Source organism: Mirounga leonina, unplaced genomic scaffold, assembly GCF_011800145.1.
Source record: "Mirounga leonina isolate KUSES-001 unplaced genomic scaffold, KU_Mleo_1.0 Mir_91, whole genome shotgun sequence".
NCBI lineage: Eukaryota > Metazoa > Chordata > Mammalia > Carnivora > Phocidae > Mirounga > Mirounga leonina.
The window spans coordinates 37,320,388-37,337,442 of NW_023270839.1; the positions used below are offsets into that span (position 1 = coordinate 37,320,388).

The 17,055-nt window shown below is 41.4% G+C and overlaps 1 protein-coding gene across 11 annotated transcripts in view; it reads left to right on the top strand.

The window, feature by feature from the left end:
• TLN2 (talin 2) overlaps positions 1–17,055 on the top strand; it is a 429,909-nt gene that overhangs the window by 238,043 nt on the left and 174,811 nt on the right. For all 11 annotated transcript variants that reach the window (XM_034994419.1, XM_034994414.1, XM_034994422.1 and 8 more), the window contains 3 exons: positions 524–676; positions 2,577–2,719; positions 4,534–4,661. In XM_034994419.1, the coding sequence (XP_034850310.1) occupies positions 524–676; positions 2,577–2,719; positions 4,534–4,661 (424 nt within the window). The remainder of the gene's footprint in view (positions 1–523; positions 677–2,576; positions 2,720–4,533; positions 4,662–17,055) is intronic.

The window sequence follows — 17,055 nt, forward strand, 5'->3', positions numbered from 1 at the left end:
AATTCAGTTTCTTGTCCATGACTGAGATTGTGTATAAGCATCAATGACATCCAGTATTTCCTTGAAGACTGATAGGGACGACTGTACAATTGATGGCCATACAACTTTTCTTCTTGTAGCTTCTAGTCATCTCCTTTCTGCATGAAGCCCTTCAAATATTTGGAAAAAGTGTCCTGGCCTCTCTTAGTCTTCTCTCCACGCAAAGGAAGACCAGTTGCTTCAGCCACTTCTTGTTTGACCCTGTCTTGCCTTGTTCTGCATGATCTCTACTCTGTGCTTGTTTCTCGAAAATTAGGAGAATTGAATGTGACATTTTAAACATGGCTTAATTAACTCAAAAACAAAAACCTTGTTTTTGGCCAGTTATTTGATGTGCGCTCCTGGGTGGCCTCCTGACCCTCACCTTTGTAAAGCCTCTTTCTGTCCTGTGCTACCAGGACTCCTCGGAGTATCACAGGCCCCCGGCTGGAAGGAGTGACAGCAGTGTCATCACTGATAATTATAACCTAATTTATACTTTTAGGAATAACGAACTATGAAGAGTACTCTTTAATCCAAGAAACGATTGAAGAAAAGAAAGAGGAAGGGACAGGGACGCTAAAAAAAGACAGGACTCTATTGCGAGACGAGAGGAAGATGGAGAAGCTGAAGGCCAAGCTCCACACGGATGATGACTGTGAGTGTCAGAAGGGAGCTTGGGGGGTGCCTGGGGGGCTCAGTTGGTTAAGCATCTGCCTTCGGCTCAGGTCATGATCCTGGAGTCCCTGGAGTCCCTGGATCCAGTCCCGCATCGGGCTCCCTGCTCGGCGGGGAGTCTGCTTCTCCCTCTCCCACTCCCCCTGCTCGTGTTCCCTCTCTCGCTATGTCTCTCTCTCTCAAATAAATAAATAAAATCTTAAAAAAAAAAAAAAAAAGGAAGGGAGCTTGGGCCAGGTGCAGGTGTGGCCAGGCCTCACTTCCCTCCCTTCACGTACATGACCCTGGGCAGGAGTTTTCTGTTGGCTGTTGGTCTGTGGCACTAAAAGACTTCTAAGGGAAAAAACAGACTATAGTCCTATTTCACACCTAAAAAAAGTAATCTCTTAATGTCAAATATATAAATTATGTTCACACTGTCTTCTAAAAAAGCTAATAATTGGTTTAAACTGGGGTCCAAATAAGGTTAGATGAAGTGACGCTTACCTGTTTTTGTCTCAAACTTCCCCTCCATCTCTTTTTTTTCCCCCTCTCGGAATTTCTGGGAAGAAGAAAGCAGATTGTTATTTGTATGGAGTTTTCTACAGTCTGGATTTTGTTGACTGTGCTGTCCTCTAGCACGTACTTCTGTCTCTTTTAATTCCTGACATCTGGAAACTTGATCAGATTCATGTGTATGTGTCTGTTTTTTAAGTAAAGACTCCTAATGTGGTGTTGTGTACTTCCGTCAGAAAGTTGTATTTGGTTGTCTCCTATTTTGTGATGTTAAAAGCCATTGATGATCCATTATTTCCTTAGAGGTTACAAAACACTGATTATAGGAAAGTCCTCTTCTGTGACCACACAGTTAATATTTGGAAAAGCCCTTATCTACACCCCATGTGTCCCCAAAGTATGCTATGTGCACCTGGTTGCCCAACATCCCCCTTCATGCACAGTTATATAGACCTTCCCAGGCTCGCTCTTTCATTGTTCTTGCTGCTGCATTGGGAAGATGTTATCATGGTCATTATGTTTATTGATCCTTAGTGAGGCTTTCATTTCCTCTGACCCTTTCTTCATTCTTTTTTTTTTCTTTCTGCCTCGTTTGATTTCCAGTTACATACTTCTTTCCAAGTGAGACAGTGGTAGACAAATCCCAAGGATTTTTATAATGTGCATGATACTCTCCCAGGTACCGTGGGAGATGAGATCACTCCCACACATTCCCTGTGCTGAAGTTGCTTAGAATCCAGTGAGGCTTGTAATACTTACTCACAATGTGTGTGTTAAGCCCAGGGAGGAGTATGGGAATGAGAGCTGTGGAAAGTGTAGAGGGGTGCTCCATTCCTGTGCACCCAGATAACAGGTGAGTGTATTCTGAACGAGATCCAGGCTGGGCCATGGGCAGGGTTCTACCATCCCTGATCCCTTAGTGTCCTGTCCTGCTTCCCCCCAACCCCTTATCCCTACTGCCCCCCCCATTACTTCTATTTTCTTCTTCTTTTCTGCTTACAGGTGGAGGTAACTCATTATGCTCAGTTTATAAATTATTTCATGCAATGAGACCTGAAGTATCCACTGTTGACTTAAAGGAAAATGCTAACGTGGTTGTCTTGGCATAAATCATTAATTTTTCTTTCCCCCCATGTTAAAAATTGATTGTGGGGCCTTAACAAACTTTAGGAATGGCTGGGAATTTTCTCTCAGGTGTTTTTTGGTGGGTCATATGGCGCACGATGGTGTATGTGACATAATTTTGCAAAGTTAAAAAGCACAGTTTTAATATAAGTAACTAACTGAATATCAGCATTCCAGAAATGCACTTCTCTTTTGATAAATCCCTTCAAACCAAGAGGAAGAATACATACAGTTCTTCCGTCTGTCTTGTTGTGTTGCAGTAAATTGGCTGGATCACAGCCGAACATTCAGAGAACAAGGAGTAGATGAACACGAAACGTTGCTACTTAGACGGAAGTTCTTCTACTCTGATCAGAATGTGGACTCAAGAGACCCCGTGCAGCTGAACTTGCTTTATGTTCAGGTACAGCATTTAATGCTCACTGAGGGTGGTGAGAAGTCAGGAAGCTCCTGGCTGTGGCTTGTGGTGAGCTGGAGCTCAGCTCGGGCTTCCGTGGTGTTTTTGGCACACAGTTTCAAGGGGGCACTGTTGAGGGATTCCTCACGTGCTTGGTTGTGGTACGGACTGATGTTCCACGAAGAAAGGAGGGCCTTTCTTTGGCCTCCCAGATTGAGACCTGCTGGCCAGTACTCTATCTCTGCCTTGAGGCACTTAACGGGCTCACCACTGCACTAAAGCTCTCTTCGCTGGTGTCTTAGGATACAAGTGAATGTGGGTCAGAAAATCCACATTTCTCGGGGCGCCTGGGTGGCTCAGTCGTTAAGCGTCTGCCTTCGGCTCGGGTTGTGATCCCAGGGTCCTGGGATCGAGCCCCACATCGGGCTCCCTGCTCTGCGGGGAAGCCTGCTTCTCCCCTCCTTCTCCCCCTGCTTGTGTTCCCTCCCTCGCTATGTCTCTCTCTGTCAAATAAATAAATAAAATCTTTAAAAAAAAAAAAAAAAGAAAATCCACATTTCTCATTACCTGAAAGATAGTCTCTTCATAACCTTTTATGTCTTCACCATTAACCTATTCTTGAAACTCAGACAAGTCATTTAACTTCTCAGAGTTTGCAGTTTCCCAATATGTAAGACGTTGGCTTCGTACCAGATGGTCCCCAGGCTTTTTTTCAGCTCAAGGAAATCCTGCTCTTTCTTCTTTCATCCTTTCCTTCCCTCCCTCCCTTTCCTCTCCTTCTATTTATGTACTTATCTGCCCTCGGGAATAATGCGGAGGTCAGCAAAATGCTGCCCTGGCATCCCCTGTGTTTGCAAATAAAGTTTTATTAGAACACAGCTCATTCGTTTGCATGAATGAAAGGGTTTGTTGGGTAAACCCTTTCCATATCATGCAACTGTTTACTTATTGTCCGTGGCGTTTCTCGTGTTTCAGTGGCAGAGTTCAGTAGTTGCGACAGAGCCAGCATGACCCACAAAGTCTAATATGTTTACTCTCTGGCCTTTGACAGGAAATGTTTGCTAACCCCTGAGTTAGTGGGTACAAGAATGGCATGGAAGGAGGAGGGCCAGGAGGCAGAAGGAAGGAAGATAGCCAGGCACTAAGAAAATGCTTGTTGGTTTAAGTCACAGAGCCATCGCTTAGAGTATCTGCAGAGAGTGGTCTGGGGGTCATTGAACTGGAGGAAGAAAAGACAGAAGAATAGATAGCAACAGAAGTGGTGGATCAGGAACTGGGAGAAGGACTTTAGACACCGTGCATTCCTCATTCGAGCATTGTGCATTTTGCTTATTTCCCTTACATGGCTGTAGTATTGAGTTATTATTGTCTGTCCATCTCTCTCCCCATGCCACCACCTTATATTACATTGGCTTTTATCTTGGGATGAGGATTGGGTTGATTTTACCTCTAGGTAATTTTTCTGTTAGCTTTAATGATTTAGGGACATAAGAAGTACATTGTGAATCACAAGGATTTCCCTTTGCCTCTTTATTTTTCATGATCACTTCTACCTTCCTAGATATTGAAGCTTTAGTTTTAATATTCTGGATACTGCTGATATTTTCTATCTATAGGCAGTTTGGGGGGAGGACTTGTTTTCCTTCTGCCTTAATCCTACTGTGCTACAGTGACCTGCAGTGTCCTGAGTGTGTCCCCATTGGCTGGCACTTTCCCTTTGCCCCACAGAGAGGGTGCGTTCAGATGCAGGAATGTGTCCCTGGAGAGTATGTGTGGTTCCCCCAAGCTCCTGATGCTTTTCGCTTCCTCTTGTGTTTCAGGCTCGGGATGATATCCTGAATGGCTCCCACCCTGTCTCCTTCGAGAAAGCTTGTGAGTTTGGAGGATTTCAAGCCCAGATACAATTTGGACCTCATGTGGAACATAAACACAAACCCGGATTCTTAGAGTAAGTAATCTTTTGGGTTTTTTTCCTCTTCTCGCCTCTTCTTTTCACTGTTTATTTTTGAGCCAGCTACATAAAATACATACCCTATATCCTATTTGTAATCAGTTATGAGGTTGTTCGCTCTGTCTCAGTTGAGTATATGACCAAATTGGTGGACCTTGGAGAAAGCAAAAAGGCCTGGGAATTCAACATTGGAAGGACTGTGATGGTTAGTGCTCCAAGTTCTGGCAGAGGGTGATTCCATGGCGACCACAGAATTTGTTGCACCCTGCCAAGACATTGTCCAGGCTGTCCTGGGGTATCTTTGGAGTTGAGGAACTCAGGACCTCCATCTTCTGAAATCTCTTCCCATTAGAACATTCCTTCTTCACATTAGGCCAGATTTTGTCATTTTTAATTTCTTCTCAAGACTCTCCTTTTTAGAACAAGGGAGCATAAAAGAGCTTCACGTTCCTTATTACAATCTTAGGAATTCTTCATTGCTCTGAAAGGGTGGGGTACACATTACATACTTCGCTTTTGCATACATCTGGTCTTTGGTTCACTTGCAGAAAATGATGGGGTGTTTTGGGGGAGAGCTCAGTTCTTGCAGATTTAAGAGAAAGCAACCCTACAGATATATCATGGCCTCACAGAACATGAGCCTTAGGGCTGGATTTCCTAGAAATACACAACAGGACAGGCCCAGCCACACATAGGCTGCTTTTCTTTGAAGTGATCTTGCCCTCTGTTTTGATCAGCTTCTCCAAGAGTTTTGTCTCTTTCTTCCTCTGGTAACATTCCTTTACTTGTTTCTCCCCCCACACTTTTCTTTCTTCTGCTTCCTCTTAGGGCAGATGAAACATTTGAATGAGCCCCCTCCAACACCCCCCCCCCCCAGCAAATATACAGAGTGTCTTGACATGACCAATAGCCTGCTGTGACCTAGAGTGTAACCTGTAGAAGCTTTGGTGGTGGGACCTGAGCTGAATGCCAGCTAGGGGCAGACGTCCCTTTTCTGGAGGATATGTCAACCTGAAACGTGTTGAGTAGGGCATCACTTGCATTATGTCCAAGTATATTGAGGGACGAGGATAACATAAGTGTTTACTTGGCCCTTGACCCCACTTTCACTTTGGTGGAAAGTAATTGGGACCAGCATAGGCCCTAGAGTAAGAAGAAAATCTAACTTCTTCCCTGGCAGCAAATGTGCTTGGCCAGCATGGTGATGGTTCTAAACTGAGTTGTTACCCAAAAACCCTCTACCCTTGGGTTTAATGAATCTGAAGGAGCCTTTCCAAAGTGATGCTTTGGCCTACGATATACTGTGCAGAGAACGGCTCTACGTATGTCCTGTCACTGCCTTGCTTCTGTATTCTCCAAATAAGTCATATGGCCAAGTGTTCCTCAGGGCCCATTTCTACCCAATCAGTCTGGCTTCCTTCCTGCAGGAACCATGCGAAGTTTGCCTTGCTCTGTTCTGTGACACCCCAGATGGCTTACCTGTGTGGGGCTTCCAGACGGTATCAGAGCACTGGTATTACCCTTATAGAGTCTTCTGCAGTTTGGGGGCCCTGTGGAATGCTGCATACCTTTACCCCACTAAAAATGCCCCCTGTCTTAATCTGTGGTAGCCAGCCAGGGTTACACAATCGTATTCAGTCAGTTTCCTTTTTTCTGAGATTATGGTATGAGGCTCATGCCTCTGGTGGTATGTGTATCCTTACTCAGATTCCAAATTAAAAGAAGCTTCTTATGCCTAGTGGCAATTATTTTTCCTTATGAATTTGATTTACTTTTTAATTAGACCAAGTCTAGTCTAGGTAATGAGGCATTTTCATTTTATGTAGATATTTAATTGTATACCTTATTGCATGTATTGTACAGGTAAAACTTCCTGAGGATACTCATCTCCTCTTAATTAAAACAAAATGACGGGGTCACATTTCCCTGACTGTGTATCACTTGAAAAAGTGATCAAATCCTTCCTTTTTTTTTTTTTTTAATTTTATTATGTTATGTTAGTCACCATACATTACATCATTAGTTTTTGATGTAGTGTTCCATGATTCATTGTTTGCGTATAACACCCAGTGCTCCACGCAGAACGTGCCCTCTTTAATACCCATCGCCAGGCTAACCCATCCCCCCACCCCCTCCCCTCTAGAACCCTCAGTTTGTTTCTCAGAGTCCATAGTCTCTCATGGCTTGTCTCCCCCTCCGATTTCCCCCCCTTCATTCTTCCCTTCCTGCTATCTTCTTCTTCTTCTATTTCTTTCTTTTTTTTTTTTTTTTTAACATATAATGTATTATTTGTTTCAAAGGTACAGGTCTGTGATTCAACAGTCTTACACAATTCACAGCGCTCACCATAGCACATACCCTCTCCAATGTCTATCACCCCCCAATATTTTACTATGAAAAAAATCAAACACACAAAATGCTGAAAGAATTATACGGTGAACGCTCTATACCCATTGCCTGGAGTGGTCCTCAGTTTTATCACATACACTTGATTTAAGGTCTAAAGTTGATCAGTGCATCTAATCTTCTTTGATAACAATAAGATCCATAGAAGGCTTTGACCAATGATTACAAAGCTGTGAAGATTTGCAGCTTAAAAGAACGGAAATAGATTGTGTAACTTCCAAACCAGTGCTGGGGAGGAGTGGAGAGGATATACAAACAATGTGACCAATACAATAGGAGTTGAGAAGGGTGGGTTGTGGAAACAAACCCGGAAGTATGGTACATAGAATGTACAAATAAGAGAAAGACTTCTAAATATTAGGCATCATAGCAAATAAAAGTAAATCTAGCTCTTTTTTTTTTTTTTTAGTAAGGGTTTTATTTGAGAGAAAGGGAGAGAAAGAGTGTGCATGAGCCATGAGTGGTGGTGGGGGGCGGTGGAGCAGAGGCAGAGGGAGAAGTAGGCTCTCCACTGAGCAGGGAACCCGAGGACATGGGGCGCCATCCCAGGATCCTGGGATCATGACCTGAGCTGAAGCTAGACGCTTAACCAACTGAGCCACCCAGGCGCCCCTAAATCCAGCTATTAATAAAGGTTCTCATATTGTCCAGCTCTATACTATTTCTAAAAGACATACCTACATTTTAAGGACAGAGGAAAGTTTAAAGTAAAGGCATACAGGAAACTAGTTAAAACTGGAGAAGCTGTATTTAATGTCACAGAAAATAGGCTGTAAGACAAAGAAAATCTAAGTAGAAACAGAAAAGGTCATTATAAAGATAGACTAATTTGCCAGGATGACAAATTATGAACCTATATGCACGTGATATTACTTTAAAATATTTAAAGGAAAGATACAATATAAGGAGAATTTCACATATGCAATTTTAGTGGAATAATTTAACATACTTTCCTCAGTGATAATTAGAACAAGATGAAAATAAAATATTTTAGTCAAGAGAAAGTAATGAAATAAAATCACAGAATCAACACAACCCAAAGCTGCTGCTTTGGAAAAATTAATATGTAAATCTCTGGTAAGTTTGATCAAGAAAAAAGCAGAAGTAGAAAAAGGCAAAATATAAACATTATAGGTAATGAAAATAGGACAGAGCTTCAGATAAAGAGATTTTAAAAATCAGAATGAATTGAAAGCTTGCAGCCAAAAAAATTGAAAATTGGCACAAAATGGGTGATCAGGAAATCTGAGTATATCTCTATTCTTGAAAGAAATTGCCTTATCAGTTTAAAATAAACCCCACAAAACAACAAGTGAAAACGAGGCCCAAGTTATTTTAGAGAATAGAAGGAAAGAAAATTTAAAAAACCTCCTCACCTTAATTTGGAACTAGCAGAATCAAATACCAAAACTGAATATAGACCATGGAAAACGTTTAAACTGAATAGAGATGCCCTCCCCAAAGTTAATAAAACATTGAGTCCAACATGACATGTATTTAGAGGTAACTGCAGGTTACAACTACTTTCTTCTAGGGACGTAACATTTATTGAACAATTTATGGCCTGCCTTGTGGGCACTGGGGATAGAGCAATATAAAAACATAAACATTTCTGCCCTTGTGGAACCTACATTCTAGTGCAGAGAGGCAGATAATAAGTAAAATACAATATGAGGAAAGAAAAAGATGAATAATTTCAGGATTAGAAAACTGAAACTGTCACTATTTGCAGGTGATAGGATTATCTGCATATAATCCTCTCAATCTACAGAGAAACTTCTTAGAGCTACTAAGAGTAAAGTCCCTGGAAAAGAGATAAATATATAACTGCTTATCACCACCTAGGTCCAAACAATCATATTCATACTCACCTACGGGTATATATATATATATATATATATATATATATAAAATGCTCATTGAAGAACATAAATGAAAATCTGGATAAATGGAGTGTTTTGTTATGTTAATATATAGGAAGGCTGGATGTCACAAAAGCAATTCATATTTGTCTATAAATTCAGTTCAATTCTAATCACAATCCCACATATCAAGTAATGAGAAAAACAAATCTTAAAAGGTATATGTACCTCTTGACCCCCTTGACCTATTTTGCTTACCCCGCAACCCGTCCCTTCTCTGGTAACCAACAGTTTGTTTCCTGCATCTATGAGTCTGTTTGTTTTGTTGCATGTGTGTATTTGCTTTTTAGCAAATACACATATAAGTGAAATCATATGGTATTTGTCTTTCTTTTAGTTATAATACCTTCTAGATCCATCCATGTTGTTGCAAATAGCAAGAGTTCATTCTGTTTTTATGGCTGAATAATATTCTGTTGTTCATGACATCTTCTTGAACCATTCATCCATCGATGGACACTTAGGTTGCTTCTGTATCTTGGCTATTGTAAATACTGCAGTAAAACATAGAGGTGCATGTATCTCTTTGAATTGATATTTTTGTTTTCTTCCATTGTTGAATTGGAATAGGTGAAGGGGATTAAAGATACACAAACTTTCAGTTACAAAGTACATAGGCCATAGGAATGTAATGTACAGCATAGGGAATATAGTCAATAATATTGTAATAACTTTGTATGGTGACAGATGGCCTTATTGTGGGGGTCATTTTATAATGTATAAAAATACCGAATCACTCGATATATATCTGAAACTAAAAGGATACTTTATGTTAATTATACTTCAGTAAATAAAAACTTAGAGGATAATATATATATTTCAATAAAACTGTTAAAAAATTACTATGCACTAGTCTGGACTCAGACCAAGGCTAATTGAAGGACTCACACAAATACCCAATTTCTTATAAAGCTATAGTAATTAAAAATACTCTATTACTGATGCTGGGTGATAAGCGTTCTAAAGGTTGATAAACTGCTTTATTAAAATTAAAATAATAGGCAAAATATATTACCAAATTAAGAGTGAAGCTCCAAAGTGTAGAAGAAGAAATTCGCATGTTTGCAACACATACTACGAAGAACAAGCTAATATCCAGAAATTATTGAAAAGAAAACAAAGGGGGGCACCTGGATGCCTCAGTCAGTTAAGCGACTGACTCTTGATTTCAGCTTAGGTCATGATCTTAGGGTTGTGAGTTCGAGTTCGAGTTCTGCACTGGGCATGGAGCCTGTGTAAGATTCTCCCTCTCCCTCTGCCCCTCTCCACCTACCTCTCCACCCCATGTGCATGCGCAGGCATGCAGTCCCTCAGGAAAAAAAAAGAAAATCATCACTCAGTATACCAACAGGTACTTTAGAAAAGAGGAAATTCAACTGACTTATAAAGATATGGAAAAATATTCAGCCTCATAAGTAAATCAAATGCAAAATCAATAAGAATATAGCATTTCATGTCTATTAGATGGGCACAAACTTAGGTGTATGAAAACATCAAAGTACTTTACAGAGGAAACAAGACATTTCAAAAAATGAATGTTGAATTTAAAAATACAAAGAGAAACAATATGTTTATAGGTACAAGGAGAAGTAGGAACATAATCAAATATGCATGAAAACTACAAGAAAGTACATTTAGGGAGAGAAAGAAGGATGGTGTGGGACTTCAGCTAAATCTGTAATCTCTATTTCTTTAAAAATGGGTAGCAATCATAAAGCAAATATGACAATAGGATCTATTTCTAATGTTTCCACAACTGACAATTTTTAAAAACAGTTGTAAATAGTCTGAGGTGATAAAAGCTTGTGTTCACTGAGGCTGGATCTCTAACATCTGGCAAAGGCAAAATTAACAGGCCTTGGAGTTCAGACAGCAAGTGTTCCTGGCTCTGTCTGCTGCAGGGGTATGACCCAGTGGTTGGGTGCAGGCAGGTGGGGCGCAGGCTGAGGACCCCTCTCAGCCTTATTGACCACAGCTGGTTGTCCTGTCAGCATGTGCCGTGGATGTGTCCTACTGAGAAAACAAAGCAACCTGATCTATGAATCTCTGTTGAAGAATTCAGAGTGGACTTGGAAGTTTTTCACCACAAACTGAACATAATTCTCTTGTCAACAAGCAAAGCTTTTGACACAGTAGGAGGCCTTGAGTCAGTTTTTCTCTTGGCGTTTATTCAAACTCCTATTCCTACTTTAGAGTTAGTCTTTGGAATAATTTGGCTGTAGATCGTATTTTCAAACTGATGGAGAAGGAGTTATTTCAGCTTGTGTGTTTCATCGGCTCTGCTTTACCTCCTATTCCTCACCACTACGACCCACCGGTTTCTTGATTGTTTGCTTCTGTCCTGTGCACCTGACAACCAAGGGCTCTCCCATTAGAGGAGGCTGTGACCGTCCAGTGGTGCCTTAACTCCCCGCCCCTAGCAGCAGCTTCCTAAAGTTGGTGCCTACCTCCCTAACTGCTTTCAGACTCCAGAACTTTCAAACCAGGCACCACTGAATTGATCTAGCCCCAAGCTACCCCTGAGCCTCTGCATGGGTTCCCGTCCTTAGACCAAAGGGCACTGGGATTGGTTCGGGAGCCCAGAACTGCTGTGTGGCTGACATTAAGTCCTCAAACCCTTTCCGAGTGTCCCCCATGCCATCTTCGCTCTCCACTTCTTCTCACCCTAAGTGTTTCCCAGCTCGACAGATACTTCTTTCCTCTCACATCGTCTCCACAGTTAGGCAGGACATCACTAGTACCCTCCATCGTACAGATACATTCATCTTTGAGTCTGGCTTCTAATTCAGGTGTGTCTGAATCCATCACTTGAGCTTTCAGCCCAGTGTGCTAATGGTTCTCCAACTCCAGCATACATCAGAATCCTCTAGAGAGCTTGTTTACACTGTGGGGTCTCACCTCCAGAGCCTCTCACTCAGCTGGTCTGGGACGAAGCCTGAAGCTTGGCACTTCTGACACGTTCCCACGTAGAGCTGATGCTGCCGGTCCTGGGACCGCTTACATGATATCACATTTGAGACGTTATTGTTGGTCATTTGGTGACTGGTCATGAAGGCTGGGCTCAGGAAATCTGAGTGTTCCAGTGTCCTGTGGGTGACACGGTCCCTGCTATATCTCTCCACCTTCTCTCCCCTCCAAGCCTCCACTCTTGCTGGGTAAACACCAGCTCAGAGAAGTGGGGGCTTGCCTGTGGACATGTCCTTGTGGCAACTCTGGGGCAGATGAGAAGCAGTTCACATTTCCCAAAATCGTAGCTGACTCTCATATACTTGTATACTTCTTGCCAGACCACAGAACGTCTTGAGGACCCCTCTTTTAGAAGTACTTGAACAAGCAGCTTTAATTTTATATAAGAAAATGAGGTTTTGTGAACACCTAGATTTGAATCTAGACACTGCTCCCCCAAATGTGTTAAGTTCCCTTTCTTTCATTTAATGGCTTCTGGGCATTTCTAAAAAATTGCCACTCTTACGGTAATTTTTACCACTATCTGGCTATTTCTCTTGTCTTATTCTTTATCTGAAGGTTCTGAAATACTGATCACATATTATGTGTTTTGAGTAAAGGATAGCTTGGAGGGACCAGAATGTTGAGTAGCTAGGTTGCGGGCAATATAGCATCTCTGAACCTCATGTTCCATGTATAAAATGGGATATTTTCTTCCATGGGCTTTTGTCAGAATTTAATTAATCTACTTATACATGTAAAGCACCTGGAACAGTGTTTGACTTTCAATAAACAGCAGTTGTTGATAGTAGAAATCCTCTATCAACACAGCTTAGACTGTGGATAATCCAAAAAGACATTTAAAGTACAGAATTTAAGGGGTACCTGGGTGGCTCAGTCAGTTGAGTGGCCAACGCCTGATTTAGGCTCAGGTCATGATCTCAGGGTCCTGGGATGGAGCCCTGTGTTGGGCTCCCTGCTCAGCGGGGAGTCTGCTTCAGTATTCTCTCTCTCCCTCTGCCCACCACCCCACACCCCACACCCCCACCCCCAGAGTGCATGAGCACACGCTCACTCTCTCAAATAAATCTTAAAAAAAAAAATGAAATAACAGAATCTGTGATATCTACCTTTGTGAAACCCTGTAAATAAACTTTCAACTTATACATTTACTTGCTAATCTTTTGATGAAAGACCAAAATTTTTTCTTGGTGTGGATCCCCTGGTTGGGGTTCTGTATTTTCCTTGTATGAACTACATCATCTAAGAGCAAATTTAAAGACGATCCTGGAGCAGTCTAAGGGTGAAACTATTTTTAGATTTTCATGATTTTTTTTCTTTTCAGTATTTTGCAGTGGTCTCACATCTAATAACTTTCGGAAATATTTACCTTTCTTAAGCATTCAGTAGCTTTCTTTCTTTTTTTTTCCCCCCTATGTTAGCAGTTTATGGGCTCTGCTGGTTTATTGCATTATCATGTGACACTCAGCCAGCAGCAAGAGTTCAGAACAAATACAGCTGACTTGGCCAGAGCAGAAGTGGGGCTCATGAGAGAAGAATCTGCTGGCTGCACACTTCCAACCTCCCATGGCTCTTCGGGGAGAAGAAGAGCTTGGACTAGCCCACCCTCTCCATGAAGTGGAGGGTCTATTATTACTGCACTCAGAAAAGGTGTTATTTAAAAGGCCAGGGGTAGGATTTGGAGGAGAATAACACATTATTCAAGTGTTAACGTAGCCATATTCAAGTGGGAATACCGAAGGAGGCAGTGGGGGGGACTTTGCTTGGCCAGAGCTTGCTTAATTAAGAAAAGAATTGCCGAACAGGCTTGACAGTCTGACCCGTTTTCTCAAAGAAGGCTGACAGATTTCACTTGTGTGCACGTCCCCGATGCTTAGGAGCCTTCCAAGCTCAGGGTTGGTAATCAAAACAACTGAGCTGGAGCTTCTTGCTGCCTGGCAGGCAGTGATGACGGGCTCCCTGCTCCTTCCAGCCTCATGCTGACACTGGGCACTTGGCTGATTTACTGGGGAAACACACAGGCCACGCATGGGCACACACACACTTTGTGTTTTAAACTACCTGATGACAAACTCCCAAATCCACCCCTGTAACATCAAGGGTAACACCTCTAGTGCAAGCTTCGGGAAGTTGTTTTCCGTACCTCCTGAAGAACGGGAGGGTTAGTTGGGATAGAAGGCGGCTTGTTGCCACACACAGCGTTCTTGCCATTCATGCCTAACATCTGCCCCTGGCTGGCCTCTGGACCCTGCTCTCTGGAATTCTTCCAGTAACAGTGTTGTTGCGAGGGGTTTGGCATGGGTCTCGTTTTGGATGCTTTTGGTTACCTTAGCCAGGTCCCCCTTGGTTGGTAGGTAGCACAGCGACTGCTGTCCACTGGCCCACTCGTGACACATTTTCTCGCTATGGTTTTCAGCGTGCTTTGGGGGAGAACCTGAAACACCTGTGTTGTCAGGTGGGTCTCCTCTTGCTCGGGGAGGTCGGAGGCTCCTGGCACTAACAAGTCCTGTGACCTCAGCTAACTAACTTCTCTGTGACTCAGCTCTTTTTTGGGACCTTTGTGCCTTCCAGTGACCAATCACGTTTTTGTCCGTGAGGTTGCTTAATGATAGTCATAACATGCAATGGGCCGCTGCTTAGATATTTCTTAGACTCTACCCCTCCTGACCCTCCTGAGAAATCCAGATTGTTCTGCTACTAGATCCCTGAAATTCCAGAAAATGTGCTTACAACTTTTGTCGATGGAAGTAGTTTGCAGGCTGATCGGATTTCATTATTCAAGTGTTAATGTAGCCAGAATCTGGCCTCACCCTACCTCCCCTCTACTTTTTTTGCTGGAGTATTTTAAAGCAAATTCCAGGCAGCGTATTTCATCTGTAAGTACTTCAGTATGGTTCTCTGACAAATAAAAATTTAGAAAAAAATTTCTAAACCTGTACAACCGCAAATCTATCCTAACACCTAATAAAATTAACAATTCTTGTAATGCTGTCTAATACCCAGTCTTTGTTAAATTTCCCCCCAGTGTCTTAAAAATATTGTTTTTACTTAATATCAGGATTTAAGCAAGGCCTACAAATTTTATTTGGTTCATAAGGTTTTTTTTAAGAAAAGTTTTATTGAGATGCAGTGCACATGCCATATGTACAATTCAGTGTTTTGTTTTTTGTTTTGTTTTGTTTTAATTTTTTTTTTTTTTAAGATTTTATTTATTTATTTGACAGGGAGAGAGACAGCGAGAGCAGGAGCACAAGCAGGGGGAGTGGGAGAGGGAGAAGCAGGCTTCCCGCCGAGCAGGGAGCCCGATGTGGGACTCGATCCCAGGACCCTGGGATCATGACCTGAGCCGAAGGCAGACGCTTAACGACTGAGCCACCCAGGCGCCCAGTGTTTTTTGGTGTATTCACAAGATTGTGCAACCATTACACAATCTGATTTTAGAGCACTTTTATCCCTCCTGATACCAGCTTGTGTTTATTAGCAGCCACTCCTCAGTAACCCCACGCCCATCCCTAGCCTACGCAAGCACTGATCCTAGCTATCTCTATAGATTTGCCTATTGTGGACATTTCCTATAAATGGAATCATACAATTTGTGGTCTCTTTTGATGGGCTTCTTTCACTCAGCACAGTGTTTCCATATTGGAGTTTATATCCTATGTCATTCCTTTTTATTGCCGAGTAATGTTCCATTGTATGGATCAACTACATTTGACTTATCCATTCATCAGTTGATTGGACATTTAAGTTGTCTCTAACTTTTGGCTATTAGGAATACTACTATGAACATTCATGTACAAATGTTTGGACATGTTTTCATTTTTCCTGGTTACATACTTAGGAGTAAAATTGCTGTTTAATGCTTTGAGGAACTATCATGTTATTTTCAACAGCAGCTATACCATTTTATATTCCCACCAGCAATGTGAGATGACTCCAATTTCTCCATATCCTTGCAAACACTTGTTCATCTTTTTTTATTGTAGCCACCTTAGCGGGTGTATGGTATCGTATTATAATATTTTTTTATTTCCCTGATGGCTACTGAAGTTAGGCATATATTCATATGCTTTTGGCCAATTGCGTATCTTCTTCGGAAAAATGTTTTTACAGATCCCCTCCCCATTTTTTAACTGGGTTGTCTTTTCATTGTTGTGAAAGTTCTTACATATTCAGAATACAAGTCCCTTATTAAATACTTAATTTGGAGTATTTTCTCCCATTCTTTGGGCTGCTTATTCATTTTCTTGGTCATGTCACTTGGAGTTCCAAATTTTTTATTCTGATGTAGTCCTACTTATTTTTTCTTTTGCTGTGTGTGCTTTTGGTATTGAATCTTAAGTGTTGCCCTGACTCAAGGCCATAAAGGTTTATTCCTATATTCTAAAAGTTTTACGGTTTTAGCTTAAATGTGGGTCTCTGATCCATTTTGAGTTAATTGTTGCGTTCAGTGTGAAGTAGAGGATCCGACTTCAGTGTTTTGCTCATGGATATCCAATTGTCTCAGCGCCATTTGTTAAAAAGACTATTCTTTTCCCATTGAAAACCCATTCCCTTTGCTGAAAATCAACTGGCTGTAAAGGTTAATTTCTAGACTCTTGATTCTATTACACTGACCTATTGTTATATCCATTCTCCACTGTCTTTATTACTGTAGCTTGGTAGTAAATATGTTTTTTGAAACTCTATTAATCTATTACTGTGTCCTCTTTTTCACCTCTACCACCAAGCCATTTATTTGTGAGGCACCTGGGTTATTTTTATAGAATTGCCCTAGTTGGCATTGGGCTGATTATATCCTGGTGGTGTCTTCCATCTCTCTTTTTGTAAACTAATATTTAGATCTAGGATCTTAGTTAAATTCAGTTTAAATTATATATTATTATTGCCAAAAATACTTCCTGGATAGTGCTGTATACTTCCTGTTGCATCAGTTAGGCATGTGTTGTCTAGTTATCCCACTTTTATTAATAATAAAATTAAGTGTGTTTGAATCAGACTGAACTATCTACTATAAAGTTCTCCATTAACTTGTCACTTGTTGGTTTTAGCAGCCATCCGGCATGTTTTGGTCTATCATTTATTTCATTAGGAGC